Source organism: Syngnathus leptorhynchus, chromosome 18 (assembly GCF_054491065.1).
Source record: "Syngnathus leptorhynchus isolate UIUO chromosome 18, UIUO_Slep, whole genome shotgun sequence".
Taxonomy (NCBI): Eukaryota; Metazoa; Chordata; class Actinopteri; order Syngnathiformes; family Syngnathidae; genus Syngnathus; species Syngnathus leptorhynchus.
Genome location: NC_141212.1, coordinates 451,925 through 472,164, shown reverse-complemented (window position 1 = coordinate 472,164; position 20,240 = coordinate 451,925). Strand labels below are relative to the sequence as shown.

General features: G+C 51.7%; 4 protein-coding genes across 7 annotated transcripts; all 4 read left to right on the top strand.

Annotated features, from left to right (window-relative positions):
- The first annotated feature begins 1,569 nt into the window (after positions 1-1,569).
- Positions 1,570-7,253, top strand: gata4 (GATA binding protein 4). The gene is made up of 7 exons (XM_085937730.1): positions 1,570-1,858; positions 2,328-3,313; positions 5,349-5,515; positions 5,614-5,739; positions 5,805-5,886; positions 5,986-6,143; positions 6,224-7,253. The coding sequence occupies exons 2-7, from the start codon at positions 2,695-2,697 to the stop codon at positions 6,347-6,349; spliced, it is 1,278 nt and encodes a 425-aa protein (XP_085793856.1). The 5' UTR covers positions 1,570-1,858; positions 2,328-2,694; the 3' UTR covers positions 6,350-7,253.
- Positions 7,254-7,405: 152 nt separating this feature from the next.
- fdft1 (farnesyl-diphosphate farnesyltransferase 1) lies at positions 7,406-11,707 on the top strand. 4 transcript variants are annotated; one of them, XM_085937727.1, is made up of 8 exons: positions 7,406-7,888; positions 9,002-9,099; positions 9,284-9,467; positions 9,585-9,713; positions 9,868-10,059; positions 10,148-10,324; positions 10,443-10,595; positions 10,708-11,707. In XM_085937727.1, the coding sequence occupies exons 1-8, from the start codon at positions 7,790-7,792 to the stop codon at positions 10,927-10,929; spliced, it is 1,254 nt and encodes a 417-aa protein (XP_085793853.1). In that variant the 5' UTR covers positions 7,406-7,789; the 3' UTR covers positions 10,930-11,707. The 4 variants fall into 4 exon arrangements, with proteins under 4 accessions (XP_085793853.1, XP_085793852.1, XP_085793851.1 ...); XM_085937729.1 differs by lacking the exon at positions 7,406-7,888 and adding an exon at positions 7,979-8,026; XM_085937726.1 differs by lacking the exon at positions 7,406-7,888 and having other exon boundaries at positions 7,895-9,099.
- A 277-nt stretch (positions 11,708-11,984) lies between these two features.
- On the top strand, positions 11,985-14,489 carry LOC147042034 (phospholipase ABHD3-like). Its single transcript, XM_085937489.1, has 9 exons — positions 11,985-12,352; positions 12,503-12,663; positions 12,744-12,926; positions 13,012-13,057; positions 13,120-13,232; positions 13,309-13,482; positions 13,550-13,598; positions 13,689-13,854; positions 13,926-14,489. The coding sequence occupies exons 1-9, from the start codon at positions 12,233-12,235 to the stop codon at positions 14,120-14,122; spliced, it is 1,209 nt and encodes a 402-aa protein (XP_085793615.1). The 5' UTR covers positions 11,985-12,232; the 3' UTR covers positions 14,123-14,489.
- A 454-nt stretch (positions 14,490-14,943) lies between these two features.
- prkg3 (protein kinase cGMP-dependent 3) lies at positions 14,944-19,934 on the top strand. Its single transcript, XM_085937490.1, has 22 exons — positions 14,944-15,309; positions 15,925-16,038; positions 16,116-16,178; positions 16,261-16,390; positions 16,454-16,620; positions 16,695-16,808; positions 17,011-17,116; positions 17,192-17,255; positions 17,330-17,407; positions 17,496-17,584; positions 17,755-17,820; positions 17,915-17,962; positions 18,036-18,077; positions 18,146-18,257; positions 18,319-18,455; positions 18,526-18,615; positions 18,689-18,830; positions 18,902-19,065; positions 19,260-19,376; positions 19,447-19,509; positions 19,585-19,660; positions 19,722-19,934. The coding sequence occupies exons 2-22, from the start codon at positions 15,939-15,941 to the stop codon at positions 19,806-19,808; spliced, it is 2,055 nt and encodes a 684-aa protein (XP_085793616.1). The 5' UTR covers positions 14,944-15,309; positions 15,925-15,938; the 3' UTR covers positions 19,809-19,934.
- The last annotated feature ends 306 nt before the right edge of the window (positions 19,935-20,240 follow it).

Here is a 20,240-nt window from a genome sequence, read left to right as displayed (position 1 = left end):
TCTGTCTCCGGCCCCAGCATCGGCGGGCCCCCGTGACGTCAGCCCGGCCGGCGCTGATAACGGGGTCCGCTCCGGCCCGCCGCCAAAAAGGGCCGGGCCTTTGTATTTTTTGGTTTCGAGGGATGAGGTGGAAGGAGAAGAGCGGAGGGTGGGGGGGGTTGGGGTTACACTAACAGAGCCGGCCCGGCGGTGGATAAGGCCCGCGGGCAGATAAGAGCGGGCCGAGCGCGGAGCCGCTTTTGTTTTGCGTGGCTCGTCCCGTCTGGCGGCATCTTGGTTGCGCTCCTCTCGGTCTGGCTCTCTTTCTCAAAGGCTTTCTTTCCGTGCTCTTTTTGTCCAAACAGGAATATTCCCACTGTTATCGACTATTTGTGTTTTGACAGTCCCGCTCGTTCTCCTCTCGCTTCCTGATATCCCCAAAAGGGGCGGGGCTGATTTGGGACAGGAAGCAAGTCGCTGTCATCCGGCCATCTTCAGCCCCACCCCACCCCACCTGCTGAACTCTGTGCGACCCCTGGTTGCGACCACGTGGCGTCACCTTTACCTAACCTGACGTCGCCCCTCTGGTGCAAACAAAGGGCCTTCCCACGGAGCCAGCCAGCCAGCCAGCCAGCCAGCCAGCCAGCCAGCCAGCCAGCCAGCCAGCCAGCCAGCCAGCCAGCCAGCCAGCCAGCCAGCCAGCCGCCGCCATCGTTTTTAGCGCACGCGAGGGCGGGGCCTACCGCGTCATCGTCTCAGGAAAGAAGTGTCGTCGTAAAAGCATTTCCAGATTTTCACAAAAGCGATTGGATTCGGGCTCCTAAACTAAAAAATTGCAGTGGCACTTGAAGTGATTTCCGTGGCCTTTGTCCGCTCAACGCGAGCGCTGCAAAAATGTCTACGTGGTCGTGCCTTCCTTGTTTGTTCCTCAGGCCTTGGCTTGCCGGCGGACTTTGGCTGCTGCTTATCAACAGGAGAGGACCCGGCCGGCCGGCCGGCCGGGAGCCCTGTGGATAGCTTTTCATGCTAAAAATACACATCAGCAAAAAAAAAAAAACAGCTTTACATGCAACAAGGGCCTCAGCGTGAAGTAGCAAGAAAATGTTGACTGTAAAAAAGAAGAAGAACGGAACATTTTCAATCGGAGCAGAACCGAGCCCTCGCTGCAGTCCACTTTCAAAGCTTTGGATTATTTCATCCTTATTAGGTGTCATTGAGTGTTTGAGCTGCTCTTCAAACAAACAGCGCCAACAGCGAGGCCGGGCCGGGCCAGGCCGGGCCGGTCCAGTCCAACATATGACAACCTGCCTGCAAATGAGGAGTTAATTATTGCTCCACAAACACACGGCCGCTCGACGTGTGTGTGTGTCGACAAGCAAAGGGAAAGAACTTGTGTCTCGCCTGTGTGACTTTATGACCTTAGCTGGTCAAACACGTTTAATCCTCAAGCATAACGCCGAGATACTGTCCAATAACACACGCACGCTAAGTCCGTATTGATTAGCACTGTTTCATCGTTAACAACCCAGCGAGCCCAGCGAGCCCGATCAGATTAGCCCAGTCAAATGAGTGCGATCGGCCCGTGTCAAAAACCAAAAGGATTTACGCTGACGCGGTGAAATGACACCAGAGCCGTCGGTGGTGTCGTCTCGGGCTTCCTGCGTGGCCACGTGATGGCTTCTTCCTGGAGCCGGGAGTCTCCCATGGTCTGGGAGCCCGTGCGCGTGTGACCCCCACACCATTGAGACGCTGGCCCAGCCGAGACGGGGACACTTTTCCTGGTGCCTGCTTCACATATTTTCTCATTTCCTGGAAGCAACATACCTTGACCCCCAAGGATGTCACGCAAACACACGTGGATTTGTTCGGAAGGAATGATGTATGATTGTGCTTTTGTGCTATTTCTTTGCTGTTCATTTTTTTTGGGGGGGGGGCTGGCACGGCGGTAACCACGACAGGCACGCCAGGACACTCTTTGCAACACTCACTCTTCCATACAGACACGCCTTAATATTATTAGCCGGCTTATCGCTGTGCTTGCAGTTACACATTGATGACAGTTCCCCATTTCCACTCAGCTCATACGACGCGGTAGAAGGACAGACAGACAGACAGACAGACAGACAGATAGATAGATTTCAACACTAATTACAATCATTTTAGACACCAGACTGTATTGCAGAAAGCAAAAAATAAATATGTCTATATTTTTGGAGCAAAAAACACATTGCTCATATTTATTTGGATGAATTATTATAATGACGTGTCAAGCTTTCAGTGTGTCAGAGTGAATTGAGTGATTTGAACTTTCCAAATGAAAAGGCATTTTCAGCGACGTTTGTTTGCAGAACGTCTGGAGATTTGTCATGGATAAATCGTGCAAAGTGCACCAAAACGACCATGCAACGGTGCAATTTGCTCATGAATGTTTTGGGAGAGCATGTAAGGCCGAGAAAGAGAGAGAGAGAGCGACGGATCTTGATCGAGCTAAGTATTCACTCCTCCTCCTCTTTTCTCTCCCTTCACTTGTTAATTTGATAAGACTCAATCGCACAGGTTGACCGGCGGACAGCAGCGACTGCAGCTTTTTTTTTCGACGTGATGTGCACGCTTCAAGTCACATTCTAAGGTGTTGTTTTTTTTTCTTCTTCTAATTGTCGCACCCCAACTTGTCTTCGTTCCGGTGAGTCGGATGTGCAGCTTCCAGGAGAGGATATGTACCAGGGAATCATGAGCAGCAGCAGCAGCAGCAGCAGCAACCACGGCGGCCAGCCTTCGTACGAGGCCGCCGGCTTCCTGCAAAGCAGCAGCAGCAGCAGCAGCTCGTCGTCGGCCACGTCGCCGCTCTACGTGCCCACCACCCGGGTGGTCACGCAGATGATTCCCGGGCTGCCCTACCTCCAGTCGCACGGTGGCGCGTCGCAGCCGCCGGCCTCCGCTCACTCCGGCTGGGCTCAGCCGGGCGTCGAGCCCACGTATAACCACTCCCCGGTGTCGCCGCGGTTCACTTTCTCGACGAGCCCGCCTCTGGCCTCGGTCGGGCCCAAGGACCAAGCGGCGGCTGCAGCAGCAGCGGCGGCGGCGGCTGCAGCTGCGGCTGCCGCTGCGGCGGCGGCCTCCCCCTATGGTAGCCCGCTGGGCATCTCTGCAAACGGGCGAGCAGAGCACTACGGCGCCCGGGGGCTCGGCGGCGCCTACCACAGCCCCTACCCGGCCTACATGAGCAGCAACATGGGCGCAACGTGGTCGGCGTCCCCTTTCGAGAGTCCCGTGCTCCACGGCGGCCTGCAGGCAGGTGCTGCGACGGGCGGCGGGACTCGACACCCCAACATAGGTGAGCGTGCGTGCGTGCGTATGTGCGTGCATGGAGAAAATGTCCTTGGAATTGACCAATTATTCTTTGACCCCCGCCCGCACAAAATATGGCCGAAATGAAACCACTTCTATCTACTTTTCGTTTCTCTTGCGCTTTATACGTTGCTGGGCCAGAACAAAATGGATGTTTTTAATTTATTTATCACAGTCAAAATGTCACGCAGCCTACATTTCTTTTTCGTGCGTTACTTTTATAGTTCTTAGTTGTATCATTGCGTATTTGCTTGATTTCTTGTTGAGAAAATGAATGAGAAAAAAGGGAATTTCCATTCAATTGTCCGTTTTTAGCATTTAGTTCAATTTGAAGTGTACAGTTCAACTCGATTTTGTAAACGTGAATGCGCGTAATTTCCATTGTAGGATTACAGTGTAAATCGTGAAAAATGCTACTTCACCTCCCCAAAATACGTCTTTAAAAAAATCCAACATTATTCAAAGCACGTTTTTTTTTTTTTGCAATTTGACCCCATTGCAATTAGAAGGAAATATTGCACGTATCAAATTAAAACCCCAGCAAAACATTAAAATAAATCAAGTTCATACCAGTCATTTTTATAAGAGCAACTTAATGCGTGTGTGGGAGGGTATTTCATTTCAACATTTTTTTTTCTTAAAACAACACTTTAAACTGAATCGTTTATTATTATATATTTTTTAAGTCAATTGATACAATCATTTATTTGAAAGATGATTTTCCGCAGTGTGACTGGTAGCCATGAAATGACATCATTCTGGCATAATATGACTTCATAATGTCACGTGAGCGCTATCGTGGCATCTTTCGAGATTTCTTGAAATGTTTTCCCTTCGAAGAGCGGGATAAAAACACAGGAAAAATACTGAGGTGTGTTCAGCCGATAAGACGATTGATCCAATCTGACCTAAGCTGATGCTTTCACTCACACTTCATTCATGAAATGGCCTCTTCAAAAAAATCACATCAACATGAATCTGATCAAAGAAAGTGACGAATCACATTTGAGGCAATGAGTTTTGCCATTGAATTTATGGCTGTCTTTTTTTCAGCGGCTTTGGCGGTTGATTTTCCGACTTCCACCTTTGTCCTGGTTGGATGCTAAAGTGTTGTTTTTAAATGGCCGGCCTGATAAGGAGACACGCTGACATTTGTACATTACACTGGAGTGCAACAAGAGTATTGTCTTGCGTTGATGTGTTGGCTACATTAGCTTCCGCACTCAAGGTTAGCTTCCTTCGCTTGACTTTGTTTTGCTCCCAGCCTTGGGTGAGATCTGCTGGATCACAATACAATATTAGACAGCAGGGTGAAAAGAAAGAAGATAGCGCACGTTATGATTATGAGGCGCACGCGTCTTCCTATAGCGGCCCCTGCACTTGTGCAGGTGCTGGCTCACCATATCTGTGCCAGAAACTCCGAGTCTCTATATGTCTCCCCGTGTGATGAAGCTTCTATTGCGTCTCTATTTCCAGCACTGGCTTTATCTGCTGGGGAGGGGGGGTAGATAAGCGCTGGCTGGGGCCTGCACCTCCTGCCGTTACTGCTGCTGCTGCTGGTCCACAGCCACACAAGCAGGGCTGAAGGTTGATTTGAATCTTTCCTAATCTATATTTTAAAAAATAAATAATAATAATAATATTTGTTTTGGTTGCACAAATGTCAAGAGAATGACAACAATATAAGATAAAAGCCCTTCACTGGCCACCAAGTCCTTCAAAATGAAAAACCAAAATGGACCACAATTGTAAAAGAAGCAAAAAATGTATAATTGCTACAAGAAACAAGTTTTAAAAAAACACAACCAACACAGTTGTGCATTATTATAACACATTTCTGCAAATGAATCGATCCACCATTTATTTCAGATCATTTCTGTTGCATGATTTATCTCATTGAAATGGAAGAAAAATGGTCAGGCAACATTACAAAAGGAGACCAAGGTCAATGATTTCCAGACGCCGTCGGCAATTTGCTCAAGTCGCTGACGGTGCGGTGCGTGCGTGTCCCTGTCCCGCAGACCTTTTTGATGACTTCGCCGAGGGCCGAGAGTGCGTCAACTGCGGGGCCATGTCCACGCCGCTGTGGAGGCGGGACGGCACGGGCCACTACCTGTGCAACGCCTGCGGCCTTTACCACAAGATGAACGGCATCAACAGACCTCTCATCAAGCCCCAGAGGCGACTGGTGGGCCAAAAGCTTTTCTCACTCATAGCAGCAGCAGCAGCAGCAGCAGAGGCCAAGCGATCTGAGCCCTCCCTCCCGTCCGTCCGTGTGTCCTCTAGTCGGCCTCCCGGAGGCTGGGCCTGTCGTGCACCAACTGCCACACCACCACCACCACCCTGTGGCGGCGCAACGCAGAGGGAGAGCCCGTGTGCAACGCCTGCGGTCTCTACATGAAACTGCACGGGGTAAAAACAAAGAGGAGAAAATACTTTGGGGCTATATTTCACCGTGACTTCACCTTTTTGGACAGGTCCCGCGCCCGCTCGCCATGAAAAAAGAGGGCATCCAGACCCGCAAGCGCAAACCCAAGAACCTGAACAAGAGTCAAACTGGTTAGCGGCAAATGATTGGACCCCTTGACTTCTTTTAGCAAGCTGGAAAATGTCAGGAGCTTCCTGCCGTGTGATTAACATCAGCGTGGCGCTCCACAGGGCCTCCAAGCAACGAGGGGACTCCGACGGCACCCGGCGGCACTCCCCGGGGCCCCGGCTCATCCTCCTCCTCTTCGGCCGTTTCCGAGGAAGCCCGACAGATAAAGGCCGAACCGGAGACTCTCACTTTGTACACCCACAATGGCGCACACTCGCAGGTGCAGTCAAATTGTACCATTTCCACTTGAGTATCGTTTTTTTTTTTTTTTTCTTCAATTCTTGTGACCTTTTGCACCAGATCTCAGCTCTCCCCGCCTACATGACGGCTCAAGGCGGAAGCCTGGCTCTCAGGATGTCCCCCGGGGGTCACGGCGGCTCTTCGGGCTCAAAGGCCGAGCCGTGGAACAACCTCATCCTGGCGTAGGACCGAGACGTGCGTGGGCGGTGGGCCGACGGGGGCGGAGCGCTGTGACAAGGTTCAAAACACCATTTGGAATGGCAAGGCTTCGCGTCCAATTCCATTTGTGACACAATTAAACAGGTCAGAGTTCAATGTCCAGGTCAGTATTGACGCATCTACTCAGGCAAAGTCGCACAGGCCGAAGGTGACGGGCCTCAACTACAGCGGCATTTGTCGAAAAGTTGCTACATTTTCCCGTTACGTGGCCAAGCGTTGGCATTTCTAGTCACAGAATATCCAAATATTATCTTCAAGCGATAGCGATTGTATCGTCACGTTCATTATCAAGAACATTTCGTTCGGGAGAAATGACACAAAGTGGCAAAAGTAAATTGTAAATGTTGCCTTTTTTGTACATTCTCATTTGGTGTGCTTAACCTTTTGGGCTCTTATTTTTCATAGACAGCACAAGCAAAGTCCACCCATGCACACCTTGATTGGGGCACAAAAATAGGGCCCGCCCTTTGCGTCGTTGTCGACAAATCTTCGAGAAAATTCGATCCGCGCTCTCGCTGTCGGGATCCTGTTATACGATAGTATTTATTTCCAAACGTAGCCACATAATCGGTTCATTATTAAGCAGCTTCGTAAGCTCCACGTTTCACCGTGTAGAATGATTGTACAGTATTTCTGGTGGCAAGCGTGTCAATGTGCTATATGATAGAAAAGCTTACATGTGTAAAGGCTCTTCACTCCAGTATCGAAACTCGTTTGGGCAATATTGCAAAAAGCCAGAAAATGCATGAGCGTGCACTAACATGACACTACCTATACGACTTGCAAATGTTCAATGAAGGGAAGGGAGGCAAATGATGTTCAACATTTCACTTCACGCCTCTATCCAAACAATAAATCCTTTATCATTGGATCCAGTTTGACTTAATTGCTCCAGTATTTGCCACCAATAATGTTTGCCAGACTTTGTTTTTGTGCCTTGGTGTGATTGTTTTCTCATGCAAAATGACGGTTCAGAAGCACCTCAGTAGATTGTGCAGGTGTACCTTGTGCCAGGACCAGTAAGGCTGTCATCAATTGCGTGACTTCAAATATGTTCAATCTTTGACAAGTGGATCAATCGATTGCATATTTCCAGCTCGTTTCAACCATTCGCCAGGGCTTATGGATGCAAAAGCCAATCAAAAGCCAAGCTGTGCTGACGTCCGGGGAGGCGGGACATCACACCAGTCGCTCTGCTCGCTCATTGGCCACCGCCCCCTAGCCCCATGCTCTCCCAGCCAATCGGAGGCGTGAGTCGACCTGGCCCCAGCCGGGAGAGAGAGAGAAAGAAAGAAAGTGCATGCAGTCCTCTCTCTCCTCTACATACCTTCGTGTATCTTTATTATTTCTTCTCGCATCCACGGGCATTTTGTTTTACGCTTCCTGCAGCCCGATAGACTAGGCAACATGGACATCCTCAAGTCTCTCGGCCACCCGGAAGAGATTTACAACCTCTTTAAATTTAAAATGGGAGGCTGCCGAGCCGTCATGCCCAAATTGGATTACGTGAGTAAAACTGGAGCAAACATCTAAAGGAAGACAAATAAGGGAGATTGATTTCATATCTTCTGCAATACGTTGGAGGGTTGATGATGTCAGGATTTGGGCCGCTAATCCCGCCGTTTTGACGTCAGTGTCACCCCGGCAAGTATCAACACGTGCGAACCCGAACGTTATTTTGCTATAAATTCAAGTGGAAATTCTTTAGCGTGGCACAATTCAGACGTGTCTGCAAATCATTTCAAAGAGGCTAACCAGTGGAAGGAGCCACAAGTTTGTGCAATTACACTAACCGGCCACTAGACAGTGACAGAAGACCGTGTTTTGTATTTTTCCTCATTGTTTTGTAAAATGTCATAGTACCTGCACCAAAGCTGCACTTTGCGAGGCAAAAGCAACTCGTGCAGTAAGTACTGCAGTGTCAAACAGTTGTCAACAATCGAAAAGACAAGAAAGAATATCATAGAAGAAAAGTACAGTTCTGTTGCATTGACTTCGAAGTCCGTTCTAATTGTATTCAATCTTAAGCTATATTTTTTGTTAACGTATGCACTTATAGCAATGTTGCACCGGCTTCCCTTAATATGAATTGTACTTGTTTATTGACACATTCAATATGGCGGCGCCGTTGACGTTCATTCCTTGCTAAACATGGGGTCTATTTATTTACGTCTACCAAGCTAGCGCCAAGGGTGCAGAGGAAGGCGGAGGCGTCTCCGTGTTGCAAAATGTTGAGTCGAGTGCCCCCCCTGACTCCAAGGTTGTCTCAGCAGCTGCTCCCCTGACGCCCTCTACACGCCGCGCGCGCACGCCCGCCCGCCCGCACGCACGCACGCCCGCGTCGAGCCAAGCCGCTTCGGCTTCTCGCTCGTCCACTCGTGCTACCACTGACGTCGCATGGCCGCTGGAGCGTGCTGCAAGTGCCCCATCTCGCTGGCCGTGTTTAAGCGCTCTTTGTCGGTGGCGCCACGGGGCCCGACGGCCGCCTGTCCCCCCCGCTCGCTGCTGTCGGGCCGAAGGCTGGGCGGGCGGGGCCTGCGGGGAGCCTCGCTCTCGTCCAGCGTCCCGAGAGCGAAGGGCTTCGGTCGTCACGCGGCCTTGTGTTGTCTGTCGTGCCAGGAGTCCATGAGCCAGAGCCTGAGGACGTGTTACGTGTACCTGAACCAAACCAGCAGGAGCTTTGCGGCTGTCATTCAGGCCCTGGACGGCGAGCTAAGGTGAGTGGGACTTGGGACACAAACAAGCGTGGCCCCGCCCCCTGCTCGCCTGGCTCGGCAAGTGTGCGCACTGTTGTTGCAGCAGCTCACGTTTTTCCAATTGGAAATTGAGAACGCCACAATGATCTGATCTTTTATTACTTATGTGTACGTACAAAGTTGTCCTCTGTCTGTTCTATTTCAGACACGCCGTGTGCATTTTCTACCTGGTTCTCCGGGCGTTGGACACAGTGGAGGACGACATGAGCATCCCCCTGGACAAAAAAGTTCCCATGCTGAATGAATTCCACACCTACCTTTACCAGGACGCCTGGAGCTTCAGCGAGAGCCAGGAGAAAGACCGCCAAGTTCTGGAGGACTTCCCCACGGTCAGTAGCTTCTACGTGACAAAAGGCCACTTCAGTGATAAGCTCGCACTTGTGGTTTTTTTTTTTGTGCTGTGTTATCGTGTTTGGGGTAAATATTTGGCTGACCACAATCGGCAGATATCTTTGGAATTCCGAAACCTGGCTGAAGAATATCGGGCGGTCATCTCGGACATCTGCCGCCGGATGGGAGTCGGAATGGCGGAATTCCTGGAGAAGAAAGTCGGATCCATGAAGGAGTGGGACAAGGTGAACCCGGTTCTTTTAGGAACACCTTAAAGATCTCGTGAAGGGATTTTAGAGATGTGTATTTTTAGTTCCTTTGACTTTTGGACATTGTGCACTGTTGCCAAATATTGAGCCACAGTGTGACAGTTTCTCTCGTTGCTATTCGCCCGTGCAGTATTGCCACTTTGTGGCGGGGCTGGTGGGCATAGGCCTGTCTCGCCTCTTCTCGGCGTCTCAGCTGGAGGAGCCGGAGGTGGGTTGGGACACGGACTTGGCCAACTCCATGGGCCTGTTCCTCCAGAAGACCAACATCATCCGAGACTATCTGGAGGACACCAAGGAGGGACGTGCCTTCTGGCCACAAGAGGTGGGAAACGCGCTCCGTTTGCACGGCGTCGGTTTTTGTCCGTAGCAAATAAGGAATAGTATGAAAAGAGCTCCTTTTTTTCCACAAGGCGTGGAGTCAGTTTGCGGGCCGTCTGGAGGACCTGGCGCAGCCCGAGAAGCTGGAGTCGGCTCTGTCGTGTCTCAACCTGCTGGTCACGGACGCGCTGCGTCACGTGCCGGACGTCATCGCCTACCTGGCCCGCCTGCGCAACCAGAGCGTCTTCAACTTTTGCGCCATCCCTCAGGTAAGGCCACAGCCTGCCCCGCAGCATCCGCCTCCTACAAATGGAACCAGCTACCACTGAACTCATCTCCCCATTCGAGTTCCTATGTTTCCATTTCTGTAATCCCTTCGTTGACCAGGTGATGGCGATAGCTACCCTGTCATCGTGCTACAACAACCCGCTGGTGTTCCAGGGGGTGGTGAAGATCCGAAAGGGGCAGGCCGTCACGCTCATGATGGAGGCCACCAACATGCGAGCCGTGCAGAACATCATCAGCCAGTACAGCCAGGAGGTGGCCATCTTTTATGTATCGGTTTTCAAGTCAAGGCGGCCGGCACAAATCAAAATGAAATCGATGGATGTGAATCAAGGGCAACGTTTCAACCTTGTGCTTTTGCCTGCAGATTCTGCACAAGGTCTCGCTGGCGGACCCGTCGCGGGACGAGACGCTGCGCATCTTGGCGCTCATAAGGGAGAAATCTCAATCGTCAGACCTGCCCGTCAGGAGCCAGCACCTGTCGCCCGTGTACCTGTCGGCCGCCATGCTGCTGGCGGCCGTCAGCTGGCAGTACCTGAGCGCCACGGCGGCGCGGGCCCAAGGTGCCGGCGACATGCAGGGACAGTAGCGGACTCGAGAATGCGAGCGCCTTCGCTGCCCTCGAAGGTCCACTTCTCCGCTGAATAGACAGACACTGCATCTGCATTTGAGAGATTCAAGGATTCTTGAGACCTGGGCCGGGGGGGGAATCCGTTTTACCAAAGGACAGGAAATTGGGTGCACATGTCTACCAGAAGAGGACACGATGAAAGGTCTCCTGGACTCATGGCTGCAATTGAACGAGAAGTTGGCAGTTTTGGACAAAGTCCAACATTCGCCTCTCCCCTGACAATCATGATGAAAATGCCTCCGATGCCCCGACTCCCAAAACATGGTCTTTTTCTTGAATTTTTGTAGCATTTTTTTTTTTTTTGCTCAAATGATGTACATCTGTGACCGATAAGATGAATACATCCACAGAAATGTTGTCTATTTCAAACCTTTGTAGAAATGTTTCTAATTGTGGGGTGTTTATTTTTTTAAAACTTCAAATAGAATGATATCTAGTTCTACTGTGTGTGTACATGATGGAGTTGTGAGGCTATTAGTAAAGTGTCCTTAAGTGAGCTTTTGCCAGCACAAAGACACAGAAGGTCTCGCTCTCCAAAACATTGCTACTCAATGAGATCTTTGTTAGATATGCTACTTTGTACATATCAACGAAAATAAAGCAAAAGAACCATTTACTGCCATTGTGCAGTGAATGATTTCACATTTGGTGGAAGACAGACACCTATCCTAGGTGATTTGAAAAAAAAACTAAAAAATATGTTAATGATCTGTAAAATAAATGTATACTATATAAAGGCGAGTCATTTTATGCTATTCAAACAAACTTCAGCTGCTTCTCGTCTAAAACAGCACGACTATTACATTAGAATAAACCTAAAAACGTATAGACGCCTGCGCATGCGCGTCATCTTGCGGCCATCTTTGTAGTCGAACAGCCAGTGACGTCAGACTGTGACTTCCTGATGGAACGTACGACGATTAGATTCTCTTTAATTCAGTGGATATAATGTGTGGAAAACTCACCAAATCGTTCTAGTGTGTCAATAACAACGGTATAAATAATAACAAAAAGAAATAATTGATTTCGCCGTACGCGCTTGACATGCAACCCGGAAGTGAACCAATCCGTTATGTTGCCCTCAGGCACCGGTCAGCGGCGTTATCGTAAATGATTAACGGACCGGACCGAGTCGGGTTATCGGCTTTGTGTTCTCATGTGTCGCTTAATTGCTCATTTACATTGAACGCCGGCCGGTTTGTGGCGAACGCTAGCTGCCTTTTTGGTTTGTTTTCATTGGAGTTGGACTGAAGCCGGCGCCATGTCATTGTCGCTCCTGGACCTGTGGACGGTCCATTGGGAGTTGGTCTCCAGGGTTGACACCGTGCTGTTGTGCTCCCTCACGGCTGCCTTCTGCTACTTGTGGGGCCGCAAGAGTCAGGTGATATTGAATTCAAGTGATGCATTCATTGTTTACATTCTAAACCGTCTCTTGCATTTCTTACGGGTGTGCCTGTCAGGATTGGTTACCGTGTGATCATTTTCCAATTTCTGTCATCATCCTGGCTTGACTTTGAGCTATTGCTTTCAGAGGCCATTGGTGGTGTGCGGCGAGAAGTTCGGTGACTTCCTCCAGGAGCGCTGTCCCGCGTTGAGCGAGATCTTCAGGCCGACACCGTGGTGCTGGGGAGGCCGCCTACAAACCGTGCTGTGTTTCCTCATCAAGTCCAGACCGCACGTCGAATATCGCAAGTAAAGCTCATTTGCAAAATCATGCGCGTGATTGTCCATGAAGTAACCCCCCCCCCCCCCCCCACTAATGCGTCTGTCAGCGAGCGCATCCGGACGGCCGACGGCGGTCAGATCTCGCTGGACTGGGAGGACAACGACGGCAGCGCCGCCTACCCGCAAGCGTCCACGCGGCCCACCGTCCTCATCCTGCCGGGCTTGACGGGCAACAGCCGACAGTCCTACGTGTTGCACGCCGTCAGGCAGGCCGCCGCTCACGGCTACAGGTGGGCGGACGCCCGCCCGCCCGGTCCCACCCGTTTGTATCTGGGCCTCAAGTGTGAATTTGTGCAAACATGCCACTTCTTCCAGATGTGTGGTCTTCAACAACAGAGGCTTTGGAGGAGAAGAGCTACTTGTAAGTCTTCTATGAACCTTGATGCAATCAGATTGGAGCCAAAGCGTCTCTCTGGCCTTCAGACGCCGCTCACGTTCTGCGCGGCTAACACGTCCGATCTGGAGCTGGTGGTCCAACACGTGAAGCGCCTCTACCCGCAAGCCCCGGTCTTTGGCCTTGGCGTCTCCTTAGGAGGGTGAGTGGGCACCACCGGCCCCGTTTTGCGTTTCGGGAAAGACGAAAGACGCAAAGCTCCCGTTGTGCGCACGCAGCATGCTGCTGCTCAACTACCTCGGCCGCAAGGGCGGCCAGTCGGGCTTGGTGGCGGGCCTGACCGTCTCCGTCCCCTGGGACGCCTTGAAGTCGGCGCAAAGCATGGAGGCGGTGCTCAACTGGCTGCTTTTCAACAAGCACCTCACTCGAGGACTGTGCGCCGCCGTCCGCAGGTCAGCTTCGAGTGTTCCGTTTTTTTTTTTTCCTATGTTCCGTGTTTTATTTGTTTTTACGTCGCAGGCACAGGAAGATCCTGGAGAAGGTGGTGGACATCGATCACGTGCTCAAGGTAGGCGTCTCGCCCATGAGGTGGGAACATGATATGGAAGATTAGCAAATGGAGTGTGAGCAAAAGTTTGTTGAGCAATTCCAATCCTAGGCGCGCAGCATCCGCGAATTTGACGAGCGCTTCACGGCGCCGCTGTTCGGCTACTCCTCGTGCGCCGAGTACTACCGCCACGCCAGCCCCGACTGGAAGCTCCCGCAGACGGCCGTGCCCGTCTTGTGCCTCAACGCCGCCGACGACCCCTTCTCCCCGCAACACGGTGGGTTTCACAAATGCTAGCGGCGATATTGTGATGACAAATGGTCATTCTTCCGGTGAAAATGGTTGCAGCCTTCCCGTTGAGCGTAGCCAAGGAGCTGCCCAACGTGGCGCTGGTGGTCACGTCGCACGGCGGCCACATCGCCTTCCTGGAGGGTTTGTTCCCGCGCGCCGTGGGCTACATGGAGCGCCTCTTCAGCCAGTTTGTCCGAGCCGTCCTGGAGCACCCGCTGGACGTCCGCAAAGCCTGCGGCCTGGCGCCCAGCTGACTGAATGTACATGCCAAGAACACAAAACAAAACACGTACCACTTTTTTTTTTTTTTTTTTTCCCCCCATCGAACAAACGCAACTCTGCGCAAATGTTCATCTACCTCGTAAGCTCGCCGTCACGATTCAGGACGCTGACGATCAATCCAATCAAATGACATCATTCTTGTCATGAGTCGTCCCACTCGCAAATAGAATGCAAAGAAAAGACACTTTTAAATATGCTTTTTTTTCCCCATTGTTGTTTTTCTGTGAGCCACTGAAGTTAGTTACCTAAATTAAACACAAATTGGCTGCTATTTAAAGGGCCGCTTTACTTTTATTTCACTTCTGTGTCGTTGTACAAGACTTGACAGGCTTTACATTAAATGCTCCAACATTGCCACAAGATGGAATGGGTAGAAAAAATATCATGATAATCACGATTGCTAAAATGCACTTTTCACATCATAATTAGAACAGAAATTCATTTGGCTTGTATAAAAAAAAAAAAAAGTACAAATCCGCATTCACATTGATACCTTCTGCTATCACCATGTTCAAAAATTTTTTTTTTTCTTAACCTTCCCCCTTCGGGAGGCCTTTAATCTGTGCTTGAGGGTCAGCGGTGTCGCTGATTAACCACGGCGACCGATCAATAATTAACCCGAAGCTTCGATAAAAAGGCCCACGCCCTCTCATTTAGATAGCACCGTGCCGTGCCTTCCGCCAGCAAAGAAAAAGGGAGAGAGGTGGAAATAAAAAAATTTTAAAAAAAAGGCCTTTTAGTGAGGAGAAAAGTCACGGACCGTGCAAAGTCGCATTGGGTCCATTATTTGCCAAATAGCCCTCGTTCACTGCTGTGTATGTTGCTTTTGTTGACACCTCCTGCATGCGTGTTCATCGTCATCCTCTGCTTGTTCCCCCCGCCTCCTCTGTATATTTCCCCCTACCTGGAGAGAGGGGAGGAGCCTCAGGTGACAGTAAATGATTCGCTGCCAGAGGAGCTGCCTGCAAAGATTGACAGGCAGGCAGGCAGACAGATAGACAGACAGGCAGGCGGACGGACGGACGGACGAACAGACGGGCAAAAAAAACAAGGACTGCTAAAGAGTCAAAGACAAGAGGCAGACATTTTGGGGATCCGAACCCATGCGGATGAGGTGAAGCTCTGGTCCGGACTGCCGAGCTCTCGTACAAGCCTGCAGGTGAGCCAACGTGCGCCCGCCCGCCTGCCGCCACCTTCAAAACTCCTCTCACCTTTTTACGTGTACCGCTTGAAGATAGGCTTTCTTTATTTGCCTCGTATTCATGTTTAGTCAGCAAAGATAAGCGTAAGAAAGCACTTTCCATGCAATCATGCCAAATATAGAGTGCCTGTCATAAAACACAGTGGGGTCAGATTGACTTGCAGGTGTTTTAATACTCCAACACAAATGTGCGTTGTCCCTGTCTTGAAAAGAAATATTGTCATTTGCTTGAGGGTGGGCGACGCCAGCCCACGATTCCTTCGTGTGCCTAAAAAAAACAACCAAAAACCTGTTGAATGAAGTTATCGTGAAATAACAATATGGAGGCAGGAAGGCAACAGTGGCATTCGCGTTCATTGCCATCTAAAGTGATCATTCCAGCTCCTGACAGGTTGTGTGCCCCCTAAGCCGCAGGAAGCAGATCATTAGCCGCCACTGCCGCGGGCAGGAAGTGTGGCAGCCAGCGGTGCCCCCCCGTCGACGGGCCACAGCCGGCGAGCGGGGGGTCACGCCGGGCGGGCGCTGCAAAACACTCGAGTCGAGCGGCCAACCGTCTTGTCGTTGTTCAAGCAGCCAGCACTGCAGGGATGGAGAAGCAAGTGGAAGTGGAAGTGGAGGAGCTGAGGCAGCAGCTGGAGAAGCAATGCCTCATCAACAAGGAGCTGCAGAGGCAAAATAAAGACTTGGGTCCGTAGCTCAGCCTGTCGCCGCCGCCGCCGCCGCATTTGCCCTTCTTTCAAAAATGCATTCCTGTGTACCCGTAGAGCAACGCCTGCAGGAGAAGGAGAAACTTCTGCAAGAGCTCCACACTCAGTACCACGATCTCGGTAAGTCCACTCGGGCCGTATAAAACTGGCAAGGTGGCGGATGACTTCCATTAACAAAAAAAAAACAACAACCTATTTGCAGAGTTTCCTCCTCCGAGCGGCGGCGACGAGATCAAACCCGAGTTCAGGACCAGTCGCGCCGCCGTCATCGCGTCCGAACCCATCCCGGAGACGCTGGAGATCAGGAAGTCCAGAGTCAAGAAAACGGACAGGTCAGTTGACGCTTTTTCTCTGCCCCGCAAACCCAATCGGGCCCATCGATGGCTCGTCCGCAGCGAGACCGGCCTGATCGTCAAAGCCATCCGCAAGAACGACTTCCTGAGCCGGCTGGACGACGAGCAAATCGCCATGATGGTGGACCTCCTGGAGACCTCGGCCGTCGGCCGCGGCAGCGAGGTCATCAAGGAAGGCACGGAGGGGGACAGCATCTACATCGTGGCAGGTGCGCCGCCCGCCGTCCATCGCTCGCCCTGTGACTTGACACGAATAACATCCCAGTTTTCTTCCTGCTCGTAGCCGGCGAGCTCCTGGTCAGCCAAGCGGGCCGGGACCTCCGAACCCTGAGCATTGGCGACATCTTCGGGGAGTTGGCCATCTTGTACAACTGCAAACGAACGGCCACGGTTAAAGGTCAGCGCCGAATGCGTGTGCCACTAAGCAGCGGACGGACGCGCTTTCCCGCCTTTGGCTTTCATCTGTATTCCGCTCACGTCTTTGTTTTTGCCTTCCTTCATAACTCACCGCAGAGCGACGTGTCCATTCATAAAAGCAGCCTGTTTTGAAGTAGGAAACAAAGAATTTGCTTTTTGTTTGTTGTTTTTCTTGCCCGCAGCAAAGACGGAGGTGCGTCTGTGGTCCATGGAGAGACAGACGTACAGGACCATCATCACCAACAAATCCAAGAAGAAACGAGAGCAGCTCCTGGGCTTCTTGAAGACGTGCGTCCGCCGTGGTTGCCCCTCACTCGCGCTAAGTGCTCATTTCAACGTCCATTTCTTTTGGGGGCTTTGAAGGTCTCGGACTCTGAAGGACCTGAACGATGTCCAGTTGTCCAAAATCATCGACTCCATGGAGGAGGTGCGACCCGCCGTTTTTCTCCATTTTGTACCGAGTGAAGATTTTGACCCGCCCCTCCTCACCCTTGTGTGCAGGTGAAGTACCAGAACAAAGAGGTCATCGTGCGAGAGGGCGCCGAAGCCAACACCTTCTACATTATCCTCAAAGGAGAGGCGAGTATCATTCTCAGCTTTGCGATGATGTCATTCGACAGGCTCTGCCCAGTGTCTTTTCCCTCCCTCCCTCCCTCTCTCCCGACAGGTCCTGGTGACCAAAAGCGTCAACGGGCTTCAGAAGCCCATCCGAAGGATGGCGAAGGGCGAGCATTTCGGGGAGCAGGCCCTCATACGGTAACCGTGGCGGCGCCTGGATTGGCATTTGATGCTGCTAACTAACTTTGTTGTCACGCAAAGCCGGAATATCACGGTCACGGCAACAGAGACAGCACCACGCCGCCGGCCCGCGCTTGAATTTCGCGGCCAACAATTGAAGCAATTGACGCCTTTTGTGCTTCCCGCAGCGAAGTGTTGCGAACGGCCACCTGCACGGCCGACGGGCACGTCACCTGCTTCTCCATCGACAAAGAGTAAGTCCACGTGCGCAAAGGCCTCGCTAGCTTTGTGCTAATTAGCATCGCCGATCGAATTGAAGGCCAATTGCTTTTGTCAAACTTGCTCAAGGGTGTTTGAGGAGACCATCCCCGTCGAGCACTTGGAGCTTTTTGACGAGTAAGCCTTTCTCCTTTACGCGCCGTCCCGTTACCGAGGCTGAATTGAACACCTTGGTCTTCTTCCCGGTCAGCTCCAAGATGCTGCAGGAGGCGCAGGCTCCGCTAAAGTCCAGGTGAGAGAGAGCCTGGTGGGCGGAGGGCGCCGTCGTCAGGTCGGCTCAATGGTCTTTGTGCGCGCCAGCCTCAACACTACTCTGAGGTTGAAGGACCTGGTGCCGGTCCTGTACCAGGAGGGCCGCTACCAAGGGGACCCGGTCACGCTGGGAGTCGGAGGCTTCGGCCGCGTGGAACTGGTGAGTTTGGCCGCCGCTCGCCGCCGCTTTCGGCCGTACTGAAGCTTTGGCTCTCGCTAAGATGACCACCTTGAATCACGGCAAGTACTACGCCATAAAGCGAGTGAGTAAGAAGCACATCGTTGCCAAGAGACAGGAGGAGCACATGTTGTTTGAGAAGAAGATCCTCAAGGCCGTCCAGTGCGACTTCATCGTCAGGTAAAGACGCCGAGAGGAGTCCGCCTGGCCTTTTGCCGGCCGCCTGAAATTGTAAATGTTGCCTTTGCAGACTTCACGCTGCCTTCAAAGACACGCGTTACATCTACATGGTGATGGAGTTCTGCGGCGGCGGAGAAATCTGGACCAAACTCAAAGAAGTGTGAGGAAGGCAAACACGCCTCATCCCGCATGCGCGCGGCGCGGTCCATGCCAAATGTCCCTTTGCCGCTCAGAGGGCGTTTCGACGAGCAGATTGCCGTCTTCTGCACGGCGTGCGTGGTGGAGGGCTACGCCTACCTCCACAAGAAGAGCATCATGTACAGAGACCTCAAGCCCGAGAACCTCATGCTGGACGCGCGGGGCTACGTCAAACTGGTGGGCTGCGTTCATCCCGCCCCCGTTCCGGTGATGACATGGAAACCACGGTCCTTTCTCTTGCCTCGCAGGTGGACTTTGGTTTTGCCCGAGAGTTGGTGAGCGGCGAGAAGTCCTACTCCTTTGTGGGGACTCCTGAATACATGGCCCCCGAGATCATCAAGAACCAGGGACACGACTTTGCGGTTGACTTCTGGTCGCTGGGTATCCTCATCTACGAGCTGCTGGTGGGAAGGTATCAAAGTGTCCAATCTCCTTGTCCACGTTATGACGTTTGTGTTCATTTCTGATAACGAGTTCAATTTTACTTTATTATGACACCGTGCAAAGTGGCCAACATCCACAGATGAAGTCTAATGACCGAAGAAAAAAACAAAACAAAACGATGGCCCGCTTGACCCCATCTTGTTTTGTCACGTTTAATTCAAGTCCTCCCTTTTCGAGCTCGGAGCCTCAGAAGATTTACGCCAAGATCTTGGACGGCGTGCTCACGTATCCTCCCTACCTAAGCGAGGCGGCCAAGTCCATCGTCAGTAAGCTGTGCAGGTGAGAGCACCACGCGCGGAACGCAGAGCGCTCGATGGCTTATTCTCGCCCTTGTCGCCGGCCGTTGCAGACCGCGACCCGGCCAGAGGTTGGGAAACACCAAGAACGGCATTAAAGACGTCCGACATCACAGGTGACCGAGCTTTTGGCCTGGGGACGCAAGCAGGCTCAACGCAAACCAATACATTTGACCTCTTTTTGCCCACAGGTGGTTTGGCAACATGAACTGGCACAAGCTGCGCGTGGCGCAGCTGGACGCGCCCACCGTCCGCCTCATACGCAAGGTGAGGTCAACTCCAAAGAGAAAAACACAATGTTTGTCTCTGACTTTGCTTTTGCCTTCAGGGCCCGTGCTACATCAATTTCGACCGCTTCCCTCAGGACCAGACCAAGGCCGATGAGGAGTTCTCAGGTTGGGACCGAGACTTCTAAGCGCAGCCGATTACTGTGTGGTAACTCAGGACGAAGCCTTTAAGTGCCTCCGCATAGTTCACGGGCATAGATATTAGTGGCGCACCGAGGAGCTGAGGCACGGTTCCACCTGACTAAATAAAACCTTCTCTCGTTTCCCAAACGCATCCGTTGCGTCTTTCATGCACGCGGGCCCGCCGGCAAGGCACACGTGGGGAGTAAACAAGCACCTGTCGCTCATCGAGGAACAAGGAAGGGGAAAAAAACAAATGGCAACATTCATTTTCATCTCGTGAGCAAGGAGCAAAGTGAGAGGAAACATTCAAGTGTCCACATTGCTCATTGGTGTGTGGTGTCGAGGCCTGGTGGCTAAATTGCTCGCGGATGAGCCCCATTCCATCTATTGCCTTCTACGTGGACATTTCTTTCCTCGTGGTCGCGGCTTGCTTCTGC